This window comes from Plodia interpunctella, chromosome 7 (genome assembly GCF_027563975.2).
Source record: "Plodia interpunctella isolate USDA-ARS_2022_Savannah chromosome 7, ilPloInte3.2, whole genome shotgun sequence".
Taxonomy (NCBI): domain Eukaryota; kingdom Metazoa; phylum Arthropoda; class Insecta; order Lepidoptera; family Pyralidae; genus Plodia; species Plodia interpunctella.
In genome coordinates this window covers 10,333,265-10,355,672 of record NC_071300.1, presented here as the reverse complement: position 1 = coordinate 10,355,672, position 22,408 = coordinate 10,333,265, and the positions used below count along the sequence as shown (strand labels likewise).

Here is a 22,408-nt window from a genome sequence, read left to right as displayed (position 1 = left end):
AATTAATTTACAATCGTCAACGGCTTATGTAACCGTTCAGTAGATTACCAGGAAACGTAGGAATTATTGTTGGAAAACTTCGAAATCATGTGATTTGGTGTCGCGTGCCTCAATGATAATTATAATGGCGACAGTGCCGCCATCTGCAATTGTTATAGGGGGCGTTGATTGAGATAATTATCATATTTCAACAAACGACATTGTACTAATACAGAAAATAATGAATTGATCGATTTACTCTTGTTGTTTATGTATTGACGATTACGTTTTACATTAAACGCTATTATAATTAATCTCGACAACGATCAAAAATGCAAAAACACATTAAAAAAAAATATTGAATAATCACGTGACTCAGCCTATATTATATTTTGTGAGTTAGAAATTCAAAACATCCCAAAAGAATCGCAGACAGCAGCAACAGATTCACTTGAGCCTTACAGTGAGATTGCAGCATTGAATAATTACTTGTCAATTTACGAAAGAAAACGAACATTATTCTCAAGTAACTCCCTTTCTAGGCCTACCTATTGTTGATTAGCTCTGCTAGTTTTCTCTATTTATCTATTAAGGAATAGAAATAGCTAATAATCCGGAAACTCAAAGGCTAGGACATTGGATAGCGGATGTATTGATGGATGGAATTGACAAGTTATTCTTATAAGTGCGTATAGTTTACTGATCCTCCCTCTTGATTGACTATAACAATGTGCGCAAGGAGAATAAGCTTGCAAATACTAGATCTTTTCGCTTCCCTCCTTTCCATTGCTTCCTAAATGGAAAAAATGTTTCAAAATTGTTAGCCCGAAACAAACGTGGTAATTAAACCCTGTAAGGTCGTAATATTCAGTGCAATGTCATAGTAAGGCTCCTGAAATTTTCAGGAGCTCGAAATGGGTTGTGTTGAGGACTCACCTCGTCGAAAAATACTTGCGTCTTCCTCAGGATATGCTTCAGTTCGGTCAGCTCGAGGAAGTTCCTCTTGAGAGCTTCCGCGTTTTGATTCACCTCCCGGAGCTCATTCTCTAGTTTCTCGAAGGTGGCCTGGTAGAAAATGAGTTAAGTATTTTTATTTGATTTATAAGTGATACAAATTGATACAGATTGGTAATGTACACGTTATGGTCCTGGCAGAAGGGGCAAACCCAAGTGGCTTGATGTCGTGATTGATGATATGCGTAACAATAGTCTGATAATTAGGGATGCCGACGACCGTGCGAAGTGGAGACTAAAATGTAGGAAAGCGGACTCTGTGTTCTGATTCTCAACAGATGATGAATAAATAGGGAAAACGCTCAGATGAGCTATGTTTTTAAAACAGGGACCAAGTGATTAAAGCAAGGTAGCTCGTTTCCCTACAAGAACTTATGGCTAGAATTTTTGCCTTAATCGCAGTGCATTCAGGAACGCATGAGGCGGCTAGCTTGGATAACGCACACACAAACTTGTTAGCCCGGCAAATAAATTCAAGCGCTTTTTCAGCGATAAACTTGCGGTACACTTGTGTTATTTATCATACTATAATATGGTACTACTGAAACTTGTTGCCGATATCGTATTAGCCACAAAGTGTCTAAACATTGGCTGAGATGGCAACCACAAATGAAGACATTGAAGTGGCTCAGTTTTGGAGAAACATAATTTGACCCCACGCACAGAAAAAGCAACAAATTAGCGATGAATGTTACTGTTGTCTGTACAATGCGATGTTTTGGTCTTAAAAATCCTTAACTTTGATTTATTCAAGATGGAAATAGTCGTGTAACATTTTTTCCAAAGTATAATTGGTTACTCCATTGTGTATAAACTAAAATGCATAGGTATTTAAATCTAATCTAATCACTAAAATTTAATTACATATATAATTACACTAAAATTTAATTACATTTGATATTAGTTTTATTAATCAGTATTTAAAGTATATAAGAAAGTGCTTTTCGACTCCAAAATCCGTGACGTCATAACACATCACCGTCATACAAGCTCCATATAAAATGTTGTTTTTGAGATTAGAAAAAAGTATCTGATTTTATTCGTTCGAAAGTAGCCAATTATGTAGACTTGTTTAAATGGAAGTACTACTTATATAATGACATACAGTTATCAGCATATATGTATTTAGTTTAGACCATCTATTTGCATCACACGGTAAGGATTTAAGATATCACAAACTTTTATAAGAGACGCTAATCATAAAACCTCGCGTGATTTAAAACAAATTTTCCTTAAAATTTTGAGGTGATATAAAAATGACACCCTGCAAAACAAGTACCTAACCATAAAGAGATTATTATATTCCATTCACATTGCGTGCGTATGAGGAAGATCGGCTAAAAATCTTTATATACCTATGTATTGCGCTATGTGTGTGTGTGTGTGTGTATGTGTACCGTATGATGTTTTTTAATTATTGATGATGTTTTGTTAATGTTAATGTTTTTTTTACTATACTTCCTTCACAATCATTCGCGCTCTACTATGGAACAATGATGGACAATGTAACTTATAGTGTAAATTTCGACTCTAAAAGAAGAATATATCGTAAAAAAATATGGCGTCTTGGTTTCCGCCCTAGAATAAAACCACATATCCCTCGATGTTGTTGATAGACAAGGTGACTAAGGGATATGAACAACCTCCCGCGAAAAGAGCATAAGGGACACACTTGTCAGCTAATAGGCAACTACAGCATTCCCAATGACGCCGACGTCAGGTAGGCGACCGGACGTAAAAACATAGCCGAATCTTAAAAAATTTAATAACAAAATTGCCTCATAAAAAATTGATTTTTGAAATTTTTGGTCTGAAGCCTGGGCAATGGAAGAAAAAAAATGTTTATAATCCAACATTATACAACACTAAACCACTGAGCACCTTACCATTTAAATTTACAGGTGTGGCCAATAATTTAATTAAAGGATTGGCGAAATATAATAATTAACGTCTTGTCCATAATCCAATCTCGCTTGGCGGGATCATAAAATATAACCTATTATTTATGAAAGACTTTATTACTTGAATATAGAATTAATATATTTTATCTCACAAAATGTATTTTTAATTAGCATAATGTAAGTAATTAAATATTTATCGCCTAAAAGGGCCTTCATACTGCAGATATATTGCATTTTAAAGGGGTAAAGGCCAGAACAAATGCATATGCGTACATGTAACATGATTGTGTAGAATAGTACACGTAAGTGCACGTATGAAACTTCGTCATATACGCCAGTATCACCTAGAATATGAAGAAGAGCTGGCTTGATGTCGTCAATGATTGATTGTGTGCCAATGGTTGGGTGCCGAAAACCGTGCAAAGTGTATGTGAAAAGGTAGGAAATTAGTAACACTTCGATGAATACAAAACAATAATGTAATATTTTGAAGCGGTGGTGGTGTAATGGTTAAGACGCCCGCCTGTGGCACAAAAGGTCTCAGGTTAGTATCCTATCTTGTGCCATATTAGTTTGTATACCAGTCTGACTCATAGTAGTTTTAATAGACCACCACTTGCTTCCGGTGAAGGAAAGCATCGTGAGGAAACCTGCACACTGGTGTACAGTTTAGTTCACTAGTGTGTATGCGACTACCTGCCACTAGATGACGGTAAGTAGTCGTAAAAGTCATGTCAGATGCCTTTTAGGCGACTTGAATAAAATCTGACACCAGTGTTAGCAAGAACACACTCGATATGATGATGAATAATTTATCTATCTATCATGAGAGAGAGCAAATAGGATAGCTTTTATCCAGATATTCCAACGGGAACGAAGACCTGGGACGCAGTTAGTTATATACAGGGTGGCAGTGTAAAGTCCGGTGTGTGTTGAACCCTAAAATATACTATTTTTCGCAGCTTTGCCCGAGGCAAAATGTACCGGGTGCGTTTGTCATACAAACTGTCAACCCCATCTCTGATGTCTGGGGTAGAAATATTTTTAAAAAGCCTATAACTATCTGATTTCGGATATTTAACTACATGAATACGAAATTTCAGTTCAGTGGTTTACCTGTGAACGCGAACAGACAGACTTTCGCATTTATAATATTTGGATATATAAGTTTCCAAATAGCGTATGGTTTTGCCTTAGAATAGGACCATTCCATATATTTCCCTGGATGTCGTAAGAGGTGACTCACCTTAGCCTTAGCATCTGATTGATAACGATAGCATTCCCAAGGGAGGTTGACGTCGGGCAAGCGGCCGGTAAAATTAAACTCTAATTTTTATGATCTTTTTATATGATACAGTAGGTACTTCCGAAACATAGTCACCTCAAGATCAATCATCTCTCTGGGCTGCGGCGCCTCTGGACATTCCCCCGGGATCTCCAGCATGGGGATGCCGTCCTTCCTGATCTCCTTCTCCAAGTAGCGCAGCTTGCGCTCCATCTCGTCGCAGCGGCGCACCTCATTGACGAACTTGCGTTGGAAGGCATTCACGTCGGGATTTAGCTGTGGGATGATAGACAAAGTTAGGCAAAGCAATGGATTATCGTCGAGTCGATGAGTCTAATGGTCTGACAACTAAACGGCGTGTGGTTCCGCCCTAAAATAGGATCACTTTAATAGGGACACAGCCTTGGCAGCTGATAGACAACAATCACATTCCCAAAAGTCCCAAAGGAGAAAATCAGAGCCGAACCTTGAACAGCTTCTAAAAACAAATAATGGTTCATTTCAATTTTATTTATGTGTTAAATATACACATAGTATACTGCTTCCCCGCCAGTACTGTGGATTTTTATAGTAAAATGCCTATTGCTATCTCCTTTCCCTATATGCTCCATGCAAATATAACATTTACTATTTCATTCCGACATATGAAAGTATGTGTGCATCATGTTAAATTTATAAAAGTAGTAGGTATTTTTGTGTCTGTAAAAAAATGTTAAATAAATAGTCTGTAATCTCATTTTGAATTGTAAAATGTAACATTCTGAGCAACCTACAACTTTATCAGTACAAATAAATGAACTGATATCTGATAATTTAGCAACCAATCAGTAATGTAGGTAATTAAATCGACAAATTTTTACTATCATGTGACTGTAGTAATCTAAATAGTATTCTTAAATTTCGCTAGAGGCAGCTTATAGTACAAAGCAAAGAATTTGTTGTTAATAGAAATTATTACCCCGCTTTTTACCGTCTCACATATGAATGCACTCCTGGTTTTTTTCCGCAGCCCCGTTTACTGGAAATATAAACCCAGGGTCTGCCTCCCTAGTTTTCCTAACAGTTTGCTGCTCAATAACTAAACTAAGTAGGTATTATGATGATGGTAAGACTTTGTAATCTTTTTGCTTGAGCATTGATAGTAGGGCGGGGCATTTATTAATGCAAGTGCAAATGCAAAATGCCATTTCACTTTGACTTTGTAATGTAATTTGTAATTTAATATGACTCAAAGTTGACAAATAAATGTTTCAACCTTTGAAAGTGTAGAACTCTAGTTATATGTGATCGTCCAAATCCAGGCTATTTAAGCTATTATTGCTGTAGTTTTGTAATTAAGCAACAGCAATGAAGACCTATGTGCCAGCCACCAGAAGGTTCGTTATGATTTGGATGACCACATATGAATTGCTAACTGTAGTTAGGGAAGCCGCATGTAGTAAAAGTTACTTGTAATTTTTTCAAATGTTCAACCCCACACAACAGCTACAAGTATTCAGCTATTTTACTTTGAAGCCATGCCTAAAATCTCCAACATTATTCTTTTTAAATAGGTAAGCCACATATGATTTCCCTCCAAAAATATAAATGATGTCATAACTGAGCAACCACCCCACTGCTCAACAAAAACTATGTATAAACCAAATTTCATTGTATTTATTTATGTCTGTTTGTCTTTTGTACACAAATCAACCTATAATATTCTAAGGAGAAACATCAGGCAGACAGAGCAGGAGTTTATTTGTCTGATGTTGCATACAGAGAAGAAATTAACATTATTTTAAAAAAAATTGCATAGTCTACACTGTAGTCAAGAATCTATTAGTTACAACATGGCAATGAAGATAGATATAAAACAAAAAATAACACTAAATATGTTACGTATGTACGTAATTCTCTGTTATCATCCAAAAGAAATTGCATTTTAGTGTTTTCCAAATTTAGTGAACAATCAGCTGATTTCTATCAAGGCAATTTATCCTATTAAAGCAAATGCCTTTACAAATGACACCAGACTTGTCATTTAAGAAATTATAAATTTGTACCATAAATTCCATGATCTTTATAAGGTTTAATTTAAGATCAATAAGAATTTGGTTGTATTGGATCTATGATCAGTGCACAGTGGTAATATTACAGTTCTGTATTTTATGTAGGTAGGTACATGTTTAATAACTGTTAAGTATGTCATGTGTTTAGTGTAAATCTTAACATGTGTTTTCACAGAGGAACAATAAGCATGATAATTTCTTGTTTGAAAAAAATATACAACAAAACTTATGAAAATTAAGTGCATGCACTGTACATAGATAGATTATGTAGCACTTAGTCATATTATATAAATGAGTATGCAGCAGGTACAAATAAGAATTGAACTGATTTTCATTCGTTTCAATTTAAAAACTCAGATCATTATAAACTTCGTAGTCTTATTTCGAAGGCGTAGTATATAATCATAAACCTAATTGGATTACTGATTTTCTAATTTATGAACTTTACTATGATAAATGGAAAGCCCGCTTCGTTGAAGCATACAGTGATCATGCTAAGTGTGAATGGTTATGATTCATAAGCGGTACTCACATCGCGAAACTGCACTAGACCCAGCTCTCCGAGCTCAGAAACGCAGGCATACGCTGCTTCACTTTGTAAGAAAAGCTGGCATAATGTCATTTCTTCACTCCTGAATAACGACCCCATTTTGCACGTTTTTCTTTCACCACACACACGTAAAATAAACTATACTTATCAACTAAATCAAATGCTTCGTCGCATTTGTCTGCGAGCAGACTATTCCAGCGACGGATTGAAATTAAATGGGAAAATCGATAACGATATCAAGCAGCGCGATTTCCAAAAACACCGTTGCCAACGCACGTCACCGTTCGCGCACCATCGCGTTTTCTTTTTTCTTTTGCTCGATCAAGCCGCGACGTCAAATTTCAGCTGTCAATCAGTGTTGCCAATACATAATCGACAAATTCCCCTACATTAAAAAAATCTATAAATATAAAATATAAAATTTGTGTCTTCTTGTTTGGCTCGTCAAAATGATTAACGAGTGAGCCAAACATTGTTTGGATAAAAAAAATCGTCTAAAAATACGTTTGAAATCCGTTTTTATAACTTTCTTGATAAAATTACAACAGAAAGAAATGGTCAAAAACAAGAGTGAAAATGTTTTAATTTCTCGTCGGCCATTTTGTAACGTACAACGTAACAAATGTTAATTAAGCACAAGGTTACCTTACAAATTGGTAAATAAATTCCACGAATGCTGGAAGCCCAAACATTTTGATTGACATTAACAGTTATTTGTTTACGGAGCTAGCTAGCTCAAGTTTTCTTTTTTTCTTTGTCATCCAATCCATTTTCAATGTGAAGTTTTTTATTCCGTGATTTTCAACTACAAAATTATTTATATTTCTAAGTTTGCATTATAAATATTTATTTCAAAAAATATGTGATTCATTTAATCAATATTTTTTCCAATAATTTATTAATTTTAAGTAAATAAGATGAAATTGTTTCTATGGAAACTGTCAATTTTGATCCGCGGTATCTTTTACAAATTCCTTTATTATTATAATGCCACTGAATTAAAATGTTTTCCACTCCTATTATTTTCTCTTTCAGACATACGATTTTCTAATGTCAATGCATACTTGTCTAAAATTGACAAGTATTTTCTAATTAATTCGAATAGTATTATGTAGGAGTATGAAATTGAGGTTATACCTAAATTGTATCTTGAAATAAAAATACTTTATTATTAGACTATGAAGAGGCTACTTGCTGAATGAAAAACGGAGCAAAATGGTGTGTATATTGAGTTTTAATTGGTAGCACAGAATATAAAGTTTGTTTATATCTGTGCCCCCGCCGCCAAGTCGATTAACATTTTCAAAATTCATCTTTCAGGCCTTACTTGGAGCTCAGCTTGTGATAACACTGATAATGGTATCAGTGATACAAAAATTAGGGAGTTATTCATTTGCGAGATGGTTATTATGTTCCCAAGGGTTGTATCGATACTTATACCCAGATAATCATGAATTAAAAGCTTTAGCAGGGGTGCCAAAAGACAAGGTTAAAGGTAAAAAAGGGGGAAAGAGTGAGCCTAATGGAAAACTAGAGACATTTCATGTACCCAGAAGTTTGGATATACAACTTGAGACTGCCCCAGTGACACCGCTGGACGTAGTGCATTTAAGGTTTTATACAGAGTATTTATGGATTGTGGACTTTTCTTTATACACAAGTATTGTGTATATCATGTCTGAGGTGAGTAATGGGATATTTATTTGTATGGCAAAATAAAGATAGACAATATTTACTGCATAAATGGCTACAACAGTAGAGCCAATACAAGTCACATCAGAATCCTTTAGGTAGGGCAACAAAAAGTAATTTTTTAAATTCATCTCCTTGAAGTATGGTCACATAAACAATACATATAATTTTTTATCAATCACGAGGTTGATACTCTAGGGTGATTTGATGAAATAATTATAAGTAAATGTAGTGAAATGTTACAATTTCACTTTTAAACAAAAACTGGAGAAAAGGCTGCTGTAGATTTTGTTGTCCATTTTCTTTTTAACCTGCCCTTTGTTAGTCGGATTGTTGACATCAATAATTGATGTATATCATCCTAAGTTGAAACAAGATTTTGGAATAAATGTAATGTATTGTAATTTCAGGTGTACACATCAATATTCCCCCTGAAGGATGAATTCAATTTGAGCATGGTGTGGTGTTTCCTGGTTGTGATGTTTTCACTGTATCCTTTAAAAAAAAAGCTCTTTAGATTAACAGTGATTAAAAAAAATACATACTGTTGCCCTTACATTTACAATATAATAATATGATTAATGGTAACCTATGTCCTTCTCTGTATTTTTAACTACCAGAGGTTCAAATTTGGAACTTGGTATAAAGGTCATTGGCAGGGTTACCTCACTCTCATTTAATTCTGCAGCCAAAGAGCAATGCAATTTTATTTTTGTGTTCCGGTTGAAGGGTGAGAGAGACAATGTGATTATGGTCGTACCGTGTACTGTACAGTGATACTGTGGCTTAATATCCTAGTACACAAAGTAAGTAGGTAATGTGTGTGTGACAGCCCTGGTGTTGCAGGCGTTGATAGGCTGTTTGCCTGCATGGTATAACCAATTATGAAATGTCATACTAGTTGGTCTCTTTGTTATTGCTTGTACTTATAGGAAAACATAATAATAGTTTAAAATATTCAATCTCCAATCAAACTAATTACCATAACTCGAGTCCAGAAAAATCCTGCTATCTTTAACAAAGCAGTATTTCACAAGTGAAGAGTCAATCGGTGAGCGTTCCACCTGCATTGTAGCGTTCTGTATCTTCCTACTTATCGCCATGATTGTTCTGATCATAGACGAGTCCAACTTGGAAGTAGGGGTCGACCCTGCCTATGACAGCTTCTATGAGAATGCGTCGAAGTTTTTGGAGAACCAGGGTTTGTCGTCTGTGTGAGTAAGACTTTTTACGAGTTGTATTTTAGTGTGCCGTATATTGTGAGATGGACAATAATTTGTAACAATTTAAAAATAAACTTGTACAGTCAACAGCACATTAACCTACCGAAATTTATTGCAAATTTTTAGCTATTATACATAGGCAACTAGATAAACAGCTGACTTCATCCTGCCTATGAAAATGTCTGGATGAAAGGTGGGGTGTTTAGTTCACTCTCAACACTCAATGTATTATTTTGTATATATTTTTTTAATAGCAAATTTCTGCATTTTTAAAAAGTGTTCTGAAAAAAAGTTTAATTATAGAACGAGTGTATTAAATGTCAAATTATTCACAGAGACACAGATTACATAATACCCCAGTAACAGAGATAATGAATGTAATAAAAAATACTATATATTTCAGAGGGCCAGCATCCAAGTTGATCCTGAAACTGTCGCTCGCGGTGTGGGCCGCAATCATCGGCACACTGTTCACCTTCCCCGGCCTGAGAGTGGCGAGAATGCACTGGGATTCCTTGAAGTAAGTATACAGTAAACTTTACTAAGTATGGAACTGCAATCTTCGCCCATTACTTCAGCTAGATTTACTAGATCCATCCATACTCCATTCTAATATTATAATTGTGTGATTGTTTGTGCTTCTCTCTCTCTTCTCGTGCAGTGACAGGGCGAAGCCTGGGATAACCTTAAAATGTTGAAGATTCGTTTATAATTTTACGATCGGCCGCGTGCCTCACGCCAACCCTCTTTAGGAATCCTATGGATAACTACCTATTAGCTGCAAGGGCTATGTTTCCCTTAGTCGTCTCGTACGATATCCTCGGATATGGAGTGGGGGGAACAAAATGTCAAGTTAAAACATACATTGCAAGATTCAAGTTTGACGACCTCGCTGGCGCAGTGGTAAAGTGCTTGCCTCTGAACCGAGAGGTCCCGGGTTCGATCCCCGGTCGGGTCTTGGATGTTTATCTATATAATGTATTTGTTATAAAATATTTTATCGTTGAGTTAGTATCCCATAACACAAGCCTCGAACTTACTTTGGGGTTAGCTCAATCTGTGTGATTTGTCCTAATATATTTATTTATTTATATTTATTATTTATAGTATTTTTAACATCCCAGCAAATTCGTATGTCCTTTACAGATATTACGGAGACAACAAAGTGAAGGCGCTACTTCTCAACGCGAACTTCGCAATGCCGTTCGTGCTGGTGTTGCTCTGGATACGGCCAATCACACGACACTATCTCACAGTTAGAGTTTTCAGCGGGATGGACAAGCCTCTGTGAGTAACATACACAACAACAACAAGGGCTCAGCCGCGAGCAAATGCTGGTTTCTTTTGCCCGCGGCTGAGCCCGCGTGATTTTTTCCGTGAAAACGAAATAGACATGGTTTTCATACAAACTTTCACCCCCAGATCTGACAGACAGACTTTCGCATTTATAATATTATTGTTTCCATAAAATTATAAATCAATATAAAACTCTTCCGTTACTGACTGACTAACTGACTGACAACGCACAGCGGAAACAATTGGGCGTAGAAAGCTGAAATTTGGTGTGTAGGTTCCTAGGGTGTGTAGGACAGTGTAGGGGAGCACTAAGAAGGGATTTCCTGGAATTCCCACGGGAAACGGATTTTTGCTCACATACGAAGTTGTGGGCAAAAGCTAGTTATAATATAATGTTATAAATTTAATCTTCCAACTATGGAAATTTAAATTTATAATATCATATTGGAATGACTAAAGTCGTAACTTCAATGTATGGAATGTTTCAAGATTGGCAAATAAAGCGTGAAGAGGTACAAACACACTTACTTTCGCATTTATAATAGTTTAATGGTAATATTAGCTATTCACTAAACCATATTATTGGCTTTGTAAAATACTTAAGAGTTGCTCGGTTACCACGGGACGATTCCTTTTTTTTATGCATACAATTTTGTGTCATAATGATTTTTAAGCATAACGTTCTTACCAAATTACGTATGCCAAAAATCAATTATGCCTTAGACCTATTATGCCAAAATATTGTATGCCAAAGAACAATAGGACAAAATAGTTTATGCGATAAACAGGGGTACCCCCACAGGACAGGCTTGTTGCCTAGTGCGGGGCAAACTGTAACATATGTATGAGTTATGTATGGGAATAAATAAACTCATTAATTCTATGTCCCAGCATGAGGCCAGAAGCATTCGACAGCCTGCGCATAGTGTTGGTGGTGGCGACAGCAGTGCTGAGGCTGGGTCTGATGCCCAGACAGCTGCAAGCCTACCTCGACATGGCTCAGCGGCGGCTGGACGTACAGAAAAAGGAGGCCGGACGGATCACCAACATTGACCTGCAGAAGAAGGTTTGTTTGGCTTTTGTATTCTATAATATTTTTATAACTGTCTTTTATGGTAGACTAGCTATTGACCGCGGCTTCACCCGTATAAATTTCCCACGGAAACACTTATGTTTCCGGGATAAAAAGTATCTTAAGTCTTTCTCCACACTTCAAACTAAATGTATACAAAATTTCTAGAAAATTGGTCGTGTAGATGGATCGTGAAGAGGTAATAAACCAACAACTTACCTTCACATTTATAACATTAGTTAGGATATTTTTGCAACTAGTCTGTACTTTTGAGCTTTTCCGTTTAACATTTTGTATAATGTATTTATAACGTACACACTGATCCGTGTTTCATATATCATTATAACATATTATATTCCGTGTCAATCTCAACCTTGACGTTGGCAAAATCATCGTTTTGGCGAACGATGGAGCCATGAAATTAAAAAAAAAAATAGTTTTTTTGTAATTTTTTTTTTCTATATATTTATCTAGCTTACTTTATGCATGCGTAAAAATACCGTTTTCTTCCCATCTTAGCTGGAAGTCCACCGTAGAGATAAATGAGTTTACCCCCAGTTTTTTCTCAAAAAGTGCATTTTCTCAAAAACAGACAGCAGCCTTGTTTGGCCGGCTATTACCCTTGTTGTAGTTCCAGAATACAATCGATTTCAACTTTCTACGCCCAAAAGTCTTGCATTGTCCATTGTCTCAATTGTCGGTATAGGATTTTATATAAATTAATTAAGATTTTTTTTTCAGGTAGCGTCGGTATTCTACTACCTGTGCGTTGTGGCATTGCAGTACATCTGTCCTATTGTCATGTGTCTCTTCCTAACGTTGATGTACAAGACTCTGGGCGGTTACACTTGGACTGCACTTTTTTACGAGACTACGGTAAAATATCATTATTAATATCAAAATTTTTTGGTATTTAATTGTATAGTTTTTGCTACTAAGCAGGCGTTTGGAAGTTGCACTATATTGGATATCTAGCCGCTCGTCCAGGCTTCGGTCTGGTAAAATTATAATAAACTAGTAGTTCGCCGCGAAATTAGACCTCGCGAACACAGTAATGTTTTTAAACGACTTAACCGATTTTGACACTCTACGAACATAAAAAATATGTTGACATATATCTTACATACTTTTTAAATTTCACCAAAATAAGACCAACGGTTCGAAAGTTATCGCGTTACAAACATCATACACACATACAAAAAATTCAATTCTGCGTTTTATCCTAAACTAGCGGCCCGGCCCGTTCCGGTTTTGCTCGCTATATATATATATATATATATATATATATTCAAAACTACGCAACGGATTTTGATGGGGGTTTAAATTGATAGTGTAATTCCTGAGAAAGGTATATATATTTCTCAGGAATTACACTATCAATTTAAACCCCCATCAAAATCCGTTGCGTAGTTTTGAAGATCAAAGCATACATAGGAACAGACAGCGAGAAGCTACTTTGCTTTATACTATGTAGTGATGATTTTCACTATATATATATTATTTTTTGCCTATATGTGTGTCCGAGAATACAATGCCGGCTCCACATTATCAGCATGAGTGCTTTTATTTATCGGAATGAAAAACCAGAAATGTATGCCGAATCCGTCAAGTTCGGCGAATTGGCCCGCGACAGTGTGGTACCTAATATTTCAAGTGAACATTTATATTTTAGGAGATGTGCGCAGCGGATGCGGCGCCCGCAACCCCGGCGACTGTAGACGGCGTTGAGCAGTATCAACTGGCGTGGGAGAATTTGAAAATGGTGTGATTTTTTTATCTTAAATCTCTGAAATATAGTTTGTAAATTTTTGAGAAATTATTATCCTGCTAATATTAAAAATGCGAAAGTTTGTGAGGACGTATATAGTGTGCATGTTTGTTACTCTTTCACGTGAAATCTACTAGACAGATTGTTATGAAATTTACGAGTGTATGTACAACCTGCAATAACACATAGGATACTTTTCATCTCGAAATTCCCACGGAACCGAAGCCAAAGGGCGCAGCTAGTATTTAGGAACCAGTTGCCTTGCCTGCGCAGGTGTTCACGACGGAGGTGCGCCGCGGAGTGCTGGGGTTCTCGAGCTGGTGGGCGGGCTGCGCGTGGTTCCTGACGGCCGCGCTGGGGCTCCTCTACCAGACGTACTTCCGCCTCTCCTAGGAGGCAGTCGAGTGGGCCGATTTACAACAACCGTGTGCCGCTTTATATGACCAATTACAGTACAAAATGAGATTGGGACAAAACATATTTTTATCTCTTAATAATGGCTGTTGTATTTTTCAGTTTATTAACTAACCGTCTCAATATCTAAAAATAATAGGAAAATCTGTACAGTATGATTATTGTTTTGTTTTGGACTGACGTTAAGACATGAGTATGTATTACCAAAGTATTTATGGGGACTGGCATTCTACGAAAGCAAAGTATATATATTTTGTATGTAACTAGCGCCCAGTAAACCATAATAAATTATACACCTAAACATGCCTCAGAAAACACACTATCTAATGGTGAAAACCGCATTAAAATCCGTGCAGTAGTTTTTTAGTTTATCGCGAACAGACAGACGCGACAGAGTACTTTGTTTTATAATATGTAAAGAAGAATTAGGATGAATTGTGTGTATTTAGTTTTGAAAAATAACAATTTATACAACACACATTTTCTTCAAATTAGTTGATTTACGTCCCACGCTTCACCTGTCTGTAATCAAGATACATCTCAAATTTTAGATTAAAATCTAGAAAAAAATTATTAAAATTACATACTTTATTTATATTTCTTACTATTTGGTGGGATGCTAGTCTAGTGTTTGTGAATGAGGTTGCCCTTTGCTTTTAAGTATTTATTTATTGGTACAATTCGATTAGTACCACATTTTTTTCACTTTTGTACTACATATTTAATTGCTAATTTATCTTTAAGTATACATCAACACCGTATATCTTCGGTTGATCACGTTCGACTATTTCTGAAATAAAATCTTACCTAATCTTTATACAAATACTTGTGTTGTATTTAGAAAATAAAAAGTAATATATTTAAAATTTTTCATTATTTATACATTAGTTATCACATACTATAATTTTATACGGCATCTTATTTTCTAATAAAATGTTTAACATTAGGTTCTTATTTCAGAAATAGCCGTTCAGTAACTTAATACAGCGCACAAACAATTTAAAGATGACTCCCAAGAAATGTATATTTAATTCTAAAAACTACTACTGTAAAGAATCTCACTAAGATATCTATGTACGAAGTAGGTAACTTTAATAACACTGCCAATTAAAATATTAAATTTTCAAAGTATTATTAATACCTATATTATGCAATAAATCCATTCTGTAAGTTGGCATCTACGACTGCAGTACAGTCAGTAACAAAATACGATATACAAATATGTATTCGACAACATTGCAGTTGACTGTATGTTCACAGATCTATAGGTACTATAGCAGTATGTAAGTAATTGTAGAAGTATGTTGTTCATATTGTTTTTATTACATATGGAATGTTTAAAATAAAATAGTGTTTACAAAAGTTTTGCTACTCATTTATCACCTCGTATTTGTAAATATTTGCAATTATAACGACGTGAGACTATAACGACATATATATATACAGACATATATATACAGTTGTAAAATGTGAAGGCTTTAGGAATCGAAGCCTGACTATAATATAAAAGCAATATAACCGAATGATTGTGATTGCGGAAATTAACTTATAGGACATTTGTCATTAACAACAAAAACCTAAAATCTATTGCAATATATAGAACAATGGAATCCATTACAACCATTTATCTTGGGGTAAATGTATTCCTGCTGCTATCCTTTATTTTTAACGTGGGCATACAGGCATTAAATAACGTTCACTATATCTTTTTTCGCACTATCTGGTTGGTGACTAGACACTAGACATGGCCGTCACGCGGTAACGCGTTAAACCACGCCTTCATAAGTATATACAAGTCTCTAAATATACATTATATCTTTATACCATATACGTTATACCTAGATACAGTAGGTGTATCGACATATTGGTATCACTTTACATTAGCCTTAATCACCTTAATGTTTAAAGTGATATCCGTAATGGTAGTTACCTAGGTTATGTTTGGTCCGCAGTGTTTGGTTAAATAAATATTTTTTTCTGTATTCCGTCCGAGGTTGCCTCAAACATCCACGGGAGAATATAGAATAGTTCCTATGGTCCTATCCTATCTAGCTCTAGGAAGGAATCAAACCTATTTCATTCCAATCCTTTCTGGAATTCTGGTTGAGTTGGGTTTATCACCTACCTACTAATGCATAACATTTCCGATGAATCATGTTGACTGTTGCTGTGATTTGTTAGTGATAACATCTGTTTGGAATATTCTATCAGTGAAAACGTGTCGTTATTGTCATTGTCTTTATCTCTCCTATTCTAGAAACCACCACATAATTTAGAATACTAGAACAAGGGGTCTTTAATAACTAAAGTCCACGTGGTACAAAATCCCATTATCAGCCGATAATGGGGTTGTGTAACTTTTTTGTAAATGGTAATAACTAAAATTATTAGAATGCTAAAGTGCACAGCTGTTGTGCTTTAAATAACTACCTAGCAGGTATAGCAAAACCTTTTGTATTTGTTGACCGTAGGGGACGTCAACAGTAGGTTCCTTGCAGCTGTCGTGCCTTGCTTTCAATAGCCTGGTAGTTGCATAATGGGTAGGTAGGCCAAAAAAACCAAGTGAATCCCTCTTCGTTTTACATGAAGGAAATTATAGTTACTAACGTAACTATAATTTCCTTCCTGCTTTACTATTTAGGTGGTTTACCTATACAGATTTTATAAAATTAAAATTTAGTAATTTGTAATTAAATATTTTGCATCAATACCTACCTAAATTAAATTGATAATTTTTGATCATGATATGATGAATATTGTAATTTAATTGAATGAATGAAGAAAATATTTATTCGTTATTGCTTGGTATAATCTTTCTTTCTTGCTCCTTTGTCATGCTCGCTCGCTCCCTCAGCTTGCTTCGTCCGCGGCTGCATTGCATACCTATTGACCGTCACCGTATGTCAGAATCAGCCAATCACGAGCTACGGCGTCGAAGGAAAAGAATTGCATTGGATAATGTTCAGGAATATTCCAGAAATTTCCACCATTGACATCGAGATATTCATAAGAAAAATGTTGCCAACTATAATTATTTACAGATAATGTAACTTTTAATAATAGTCTTCTAATTCTCCTGCCACTTGATATCGGTAAGTAGTCGTAAAAGTCATGTCAAATGTCAGTCTTTAGGCGACTTGAATAAAATCTGACAGCAGAGTTGCCAAAAATACACTAGATATAATGATGATATTCTTCTAATTTAAATAAAAAATAGCAATCAATTCAATATATAAATAGACTATCTACTTAACACCAATGTTACTTAAGAAGAGGAACATCTCTGTCAACCGGGGTTAGAGATGAAATGGTAATAGTGCCGTCACTTTTGTAATTTTTTCCAACTGTGAACGGTCACTCTAACAAATATTTATCATTATTGAATACCAAACATCTTCACATGTATATCCAAACTTATTAAAATATGTAATTAACATATTTTGGATTAACAGAGGTATAATTAACAGAGGATAAGGAATGAGCAACAATAATGCAGCTCTAGTTAACGCCAAACAAGAAATAAAACAAATAATGGACACAACTTTTTATAAATTCAGCTTAAAAATTAATGCAGAAAAAGCAAGGTCCAATACATCTTAAAAAGATATATATGATATTCTTAAAAATATCAAAATTAATCAGAAAACGCTTAATTCAGACAAAGTATACCTATCTGAAGCATAGTGTTATATGGATGCGAAACGTGGACTGGACACTCACCAAAAAGGATTATTGAGTACTTAATACGACACGATGCCTTAAATAAAACTATTCTTGAAGGAAAGGAAAAAGAGGTCCCAGGAGACAGAGGAAGAGTTATGCGATCCAAAGAAGTTATGAAAGAGATGACTTATCAAGGCTTTAAAAGTAAAGCCGAGTATAGAGATGTGGCGAATAGTCCACCGACAAGAGCTCTTATAGAAGAAGAAGAAGAAGTGATTTAACATAGTTTGCGAATGAGTATTTCCTCAGCAGATAAAGTAATAAACGGAAACTTTTTGAATACATTTTACATCATTTTCAACAGTACATTTAATTACTAAACTTTATCGTTACCAGCCGAATTACAAGTAAAAACATTAATTAGGTACAAACAAGTACTACCATGAAATTTTGATTTTCTACACTACTAAGGTCCGTATCAGTCAATTTATATGGGAAAGAAAAAGTTTGGTATTTTTGCTACAGATTTCATTGAATGAAAACCTACCAGTTCCTTTATGTCTCTAATCTGTTGCGAAAAAATTGAAAACACAACTGATGTTCTAAAAGATAAGTAGATTAGGTATCTTGTAATCAAAATAATGTATGTGTAGACTCGGGTTTGCTGTTACTTTATTAATTCAAGGTGTGGCAACATTTTGAATGAATGAATGTTATATAAACTTTGAAGAATGTAGACCGCCATTTTAGTTCTTGTGAAGAATCCGTCAATCGCGCACGTTTTCCGAGTGTTTCTATTTTAAGTCTACGAAGCAATTTAATATATAAAGTAAGTGAAAAATTATCTTTTCTGGTAGTTTTTGTTAGTTATGATTGAAATTTATAGGTAGATTTGTAAATATATTACATTAATTTTAGTAATTTCCTGTTTAGTATTCGGGTTGTGACTTAACATTTTTGGCGTGGTCTCGTAATAATTATTCACAATTATCGAAGCAAAAACCAAAGTCCTTTAAATTTCAGTAGGTGTTTTTGGATAAATAGTATATAGATACTATTATTATTATATTGCTTAGCTACCTACACCTAAATTAAAAAGTTTGACTCACGTGGTTTGACAATTACCACACCACCCGATTTTATGACTAATCACATTTTCCGAATTTTCACGTTATTCTCAGTTTAATATTAACCATTGTGTATGAGAAAATGCAAGAGGTTGTGTAAATTAAATTTTATGACTGACCGCATTCGAGAATGTTCCAAATCGATTTTCCATGATGGCCGCTTATTCTTTATACCTATTCATTTTTCATTTATTTTGTTACTGGTACCTACTTAGGTACGTGCCTAACTACCTACTATCTATCTTTGAATATATCCCACGCGTTTCTATTGTGGGTGGTCTATTTTACGCTCTCAAAATGGCGGGCGGATTCCTAGTAGCAGCGATGTTCGATGAGTGAATATTGAGGTTAGGTCATTGTTTGAGTGCGATGAACTCCTGTTTTGTAGGTTAGTGGGATTTATTAGTAGGTGTACTAACTACCACTAACCTGTTCTAAGATTCTAGTAGGTACCTATGTATTTCCATACCTATTCAAATTGAACAATACTCTATTCTCTTTCTGCCTACGAAATAAAATACCAATGTTGGAATTTATACTTCAGTGTAATAGACTATGAATGCTGTGGGTATAGGGTAGGATATTGTTTTAAAATAGGGTTATGAACATTATCATGTCATCACTACATTGACAAAACATTTTTTTGTCTATTCATGACAGATAATAGTGTCTCCCATTGATTACAAACCTGAGTTCTTAACTGATTTGTTCTCATTATTACCAGATGGCGGCGAAAGCACCAGCGGTGGGTATCGACTTGGGCACAACCTACTCTTGTGTGGGTGTGTTCCAGCATGGCAAGGTGGAAATCATCGCCAACGACCAGGGCAACAGGACCACACCTTCGTATGTGGCCTTCACAGACACCGAGCGTCTCATCGGAGATGCTGCTAAGAACCAGGTGGCGATGAATCCCAACAACACCATTTTTGGTTAGTATTTTTCTTAATTTTCTTGTCTTGGCTGTAGTATAACTACAATAACCACTTAACCAAAGAAGCTAAAGATCTATAATAAATGAGAGAATTTGCTTATTGATTTTGTGACCATATTTAACTTAATTGACATTGAAATTTACTTTATTAAAATTGAGGATTAAAATATGATGACTCATTGCTATTGACACTTAGTCAGCTAGTTGTAAATATTCAAGAATCTTGCATCATTACTGCTAAATATCAGGAGTCGTGCTCGTTTCATTAGTCAATAATGAAGGCTACTGTTTCAGTGTTTGATTTGATAATTTTATTTACTTATTTTATTTTCGGGGGTCTTACAGCGAAATATAGAGTAAACTTACATATGCTTCAGTATATAAAAACTATGCAAATTACAAGACTTCATGATGATAACACAATATACTAGACTAGAGTCTCTGAAAGTATTGATTGATAAAAATAATCTGAGAATTTCATCTCGTATCTTGAAAGAATAATGGGTAGTAGCCAGCTTTATTGATTTTGTTTTTTATTGTTTCAGATGCCAAACGTTTGATTGGTCGTAAATTCGAGGATGCCACTGTACAAGCCGACATGAAGCACTGGCCCTTCGAGGTTGTCAGTGATGGAGGCAAACCAAAGATTAAAGTAGCATACAAAGGTGAAGACAAGACCTTCTTCCCCGAAGAAGTTAGCTCAATGGTGCTTACAAAAATGAAGGAAACAGCCGAGGCTTACCTCGGTAAAACTGTGCAGAATGCAGTCATCACGGTTCCTGCGTACTTCAACGACTCGCAGAGACAAGCCACAAAAGATTCGGGTACCATCTCTGGCTTGAATGTTCTCCGAATTATCAATGAACCGACTGCTGCGGCGATTGCCTACGGCCTTGACAAAAAGGGAGGTGGAGAACGTAACGTCCTGATCTTTGACCTCGGCGGCGGCACTTTCGACGTGTCCATCCTGACCATCGAGGATGGTATCTTCGAAGTCAAGTCCACCGCCGGCGACACGCACTTGGGAGGCGAAGACTTCGACAACCGCATGGTGAACCACTTCGTCCAGGAGTTTAAGAGAAAGTACAAGAAGGACCTTACCACCAACAAGAGGGCACTTAGGCGTCTAAGAACAGCTTGCGAAAGGGCGAAGAGGACCCTCTCTTCATCCACTCAGGCTAGCATCGAAATTGACTCTCTGTATGAGGGTATAGACTTCTACACGTCCATCACCAGGGCGCGTTTCGAGGAACTGAACGCTGATCTGTTCAGGTCCACCATGGAGCCCGTGGAGAAGTCTCTCCGCGACGCCAAGATGGACAAGTCCCAGATCCACGACATCGTCCTTGTCGGTGGTTCCACTCGTATCCCCAAGGTGCAGAAGCTCCTCCAAGACTTCTTCAACGGAAAGGAGCTGAACAAATCCATCAACCCCGATGAAGCCGTAGCTTACGGAGCCGCCGTCCAGGCTGCGATCTTGCACGGAGACAAGTCTGAGGAAGTCCAAGACTTGCTGCTGCTCGACGTCACGCCGCTGTCGCTCGGTATCGAGACCGCCGGCGGAGTGATGACCACCCTCATCAAACGTAACACCACCATCCCCACCAAGCAGACACAAACCTTTACCACATACTCCGACAATCAGCCTGGTGTACTTATTCAAGTATTCGAGGGTGAGCGCGCCATGACTAAAGACAACAACCTCCTCGGAAAGTTCGAGCTTACTGGTATTCCGCCCGCGCCTCGCGGCGTCCCTCAGATCGAAGTCACCTTCGACATCGACGCTAACGGCATCTTGAACGTCTCCGCCGTAGAGAAGTCCACCAACAAGGAGAACAAGATCACCATCACCAACGACAAGGGACGTCTCTCCAAGGAAGAAATCGAGCGCATGGTCAACGAGGCCGAGAAGTACAGGAATGAAGATGAGAAGCAGAAGGAGACCATTCAGGCCAAGAACGCCTTGGAATCTTACTGCTTCAACATGAAGTCCACCATGGAGGATGAGAAGCTGAAGGACAAGATCAGTGACTCTGACAAGCAGACTATTTTGGACAAATGTAACGACACCATCAAATGGTTGGACTCGAACCAGTTGGCCGATAAGGAAGAGTATGAGCACAAGCAGAAGGAACTGGAGGGTGTCTGCAATCCGATCATCACGAAGATGTACCAGGGCGCCGGCGGCGCCCCCGGGGGCATGCCCGGCGGCATGCCGGGCTTCCCGGGCGGAGCCCCGGGCGCGGGCGGGGCCGCCGCCGGCGGCGCCGGACCCACCATCGAGGAGGTCGACTAAACACATTCCACAAGTACCTTGTCGCTAATCTGCCGTCGATTGTGATTGCGGTATTGCCGTCAGTAACTTAATTCAAATAAATTAATTCAATCTCACAAATATTTTTAATTCTTTCCGGACCATTCATTATGTTGGCTTCTATA

The 22,408-nt window shown here is 36.6% G+C and overlaps 3 protein-coding genes across 6 annotated transcripts in view; 2 read left to right on the top strand and 1 right to left on the bottom strand.

Moving 5' to 3' along the window:
* Positions 1 to 7,093, bottom strand: part of LOC128671095 (V-type proton ATPase 116 kDa subunit a 1-like) — a 43,087-nt gene extending 35,994 nt beyond the window's left edge. For all 4 annotated transcript variants that reach the window (XM_053747253.2, XM_053747254.2, XM_053747251.2 and 1 more), the window contains exons 1-3: positions 6,763 to 7,093; positions 4,276 to 4,455; positions 916 to 1,044 (exon numbers count right to left, since the gene is read on the bottom strand). In XM_053747253.2, coding sequence (XP_053603228.1) covers positions 916 to 1,044; positions 4,276 to 4,455; positions 6,763 to 6,879 — 426 coding nt within the window. In that variant the 5' untranslated portion in view covers positions 6,880 to 7,093. The remainder of the gene's footprint in view (positions 1 to 915; positions 1,045 to 4,275; positions 4,456 to 6,762) is intronic.
* A 768-nt stretch (positions 7,094 to 7,861) lies between these two features.
* Positions 7,862 to 14,307, top strand: emei. Its single transcript, XM_053747827.2, has 10 exons — positions 7,862 to 7,998; positions 8,101 to 8,463; positions 8,883 to 8,962; positions 9,471 to 9,686; positions 10,099 to 10,215; positions 10,842 to 10,982; positions 11,883 to 12,057; positions 12,805 to 12,939; positions 13,736 to 13,825; positions 14,105 to 14,307. Exons 1-10 carry the CDS (start codon positions 7,996 to 7,998, stop codon positions 14,222 to 14,224), a joined length of 1,440 nt encoding a protein of 479 aa, XP_053603802.1. The 5' UTR covers positions 7,862 to 7,995; the 3' UTR covers positions 14,225 to 14,307.
* Positions 14,308 to 18,581: 4,274 nt separating this feature from the next.
* LOC128671136 (heat shock 70 kDa protein cognate 4) lies at positions 18,582 to 22,364 on the top strand. The gene is made up of 3 exons (XM_053747350.1): positions 18,582 to 18,737; positions 19,760 to 19,967; positions 20,515 to 22,364. The coding sequence occupies exons 2-3, from the start codon at positions 19,760 to 19,762 to the stop codon at positions 22,263 to 22,265; spliced, it is 1,959 nt and encodes a 652-aa protein (XP_053603325.1). The 5' UTR covers positions 18,582 to 18,737; the 3' UTR covers positions 22,266 to 22,364.
* Positions 22,365 to 22,408: the final 44 nt, after the last annotated feature.

Bases quoted from the DNA above. Each gene is read 5' to 3' on its own strand.
- emei (XM_053747827.2), top strand. The intron at 9,687-10,098 runs GTGAGTAAGACT...TATATATTTCAG, and splicing joins AACCAGGGTTTGTCGTCTGT to AGGGCCAGCATCCAAGTTGA. The intron at 13,826-14,104 runs GTGTGATTTTTT...TTGCCTGCGCAG, and splicing joins CGTGGGAGAATTTGAAAATG to GTGTTCACGACGGAGGTGCG.
- LOC128671136 (XM_053747350.1), top strand. From the start codon at position 19,760: ATGGCGGCGAAAGCACCAGCGGTGGGTATCGACTTGGGCACAACCTAC. The intron at 19,968-20,514 runs GTTAGTATTTTT...TTATTGTTTCAG, and splicing joins TCCCAACAACACCATTTTTG to ATGCCAAACGTTTGATTGGT.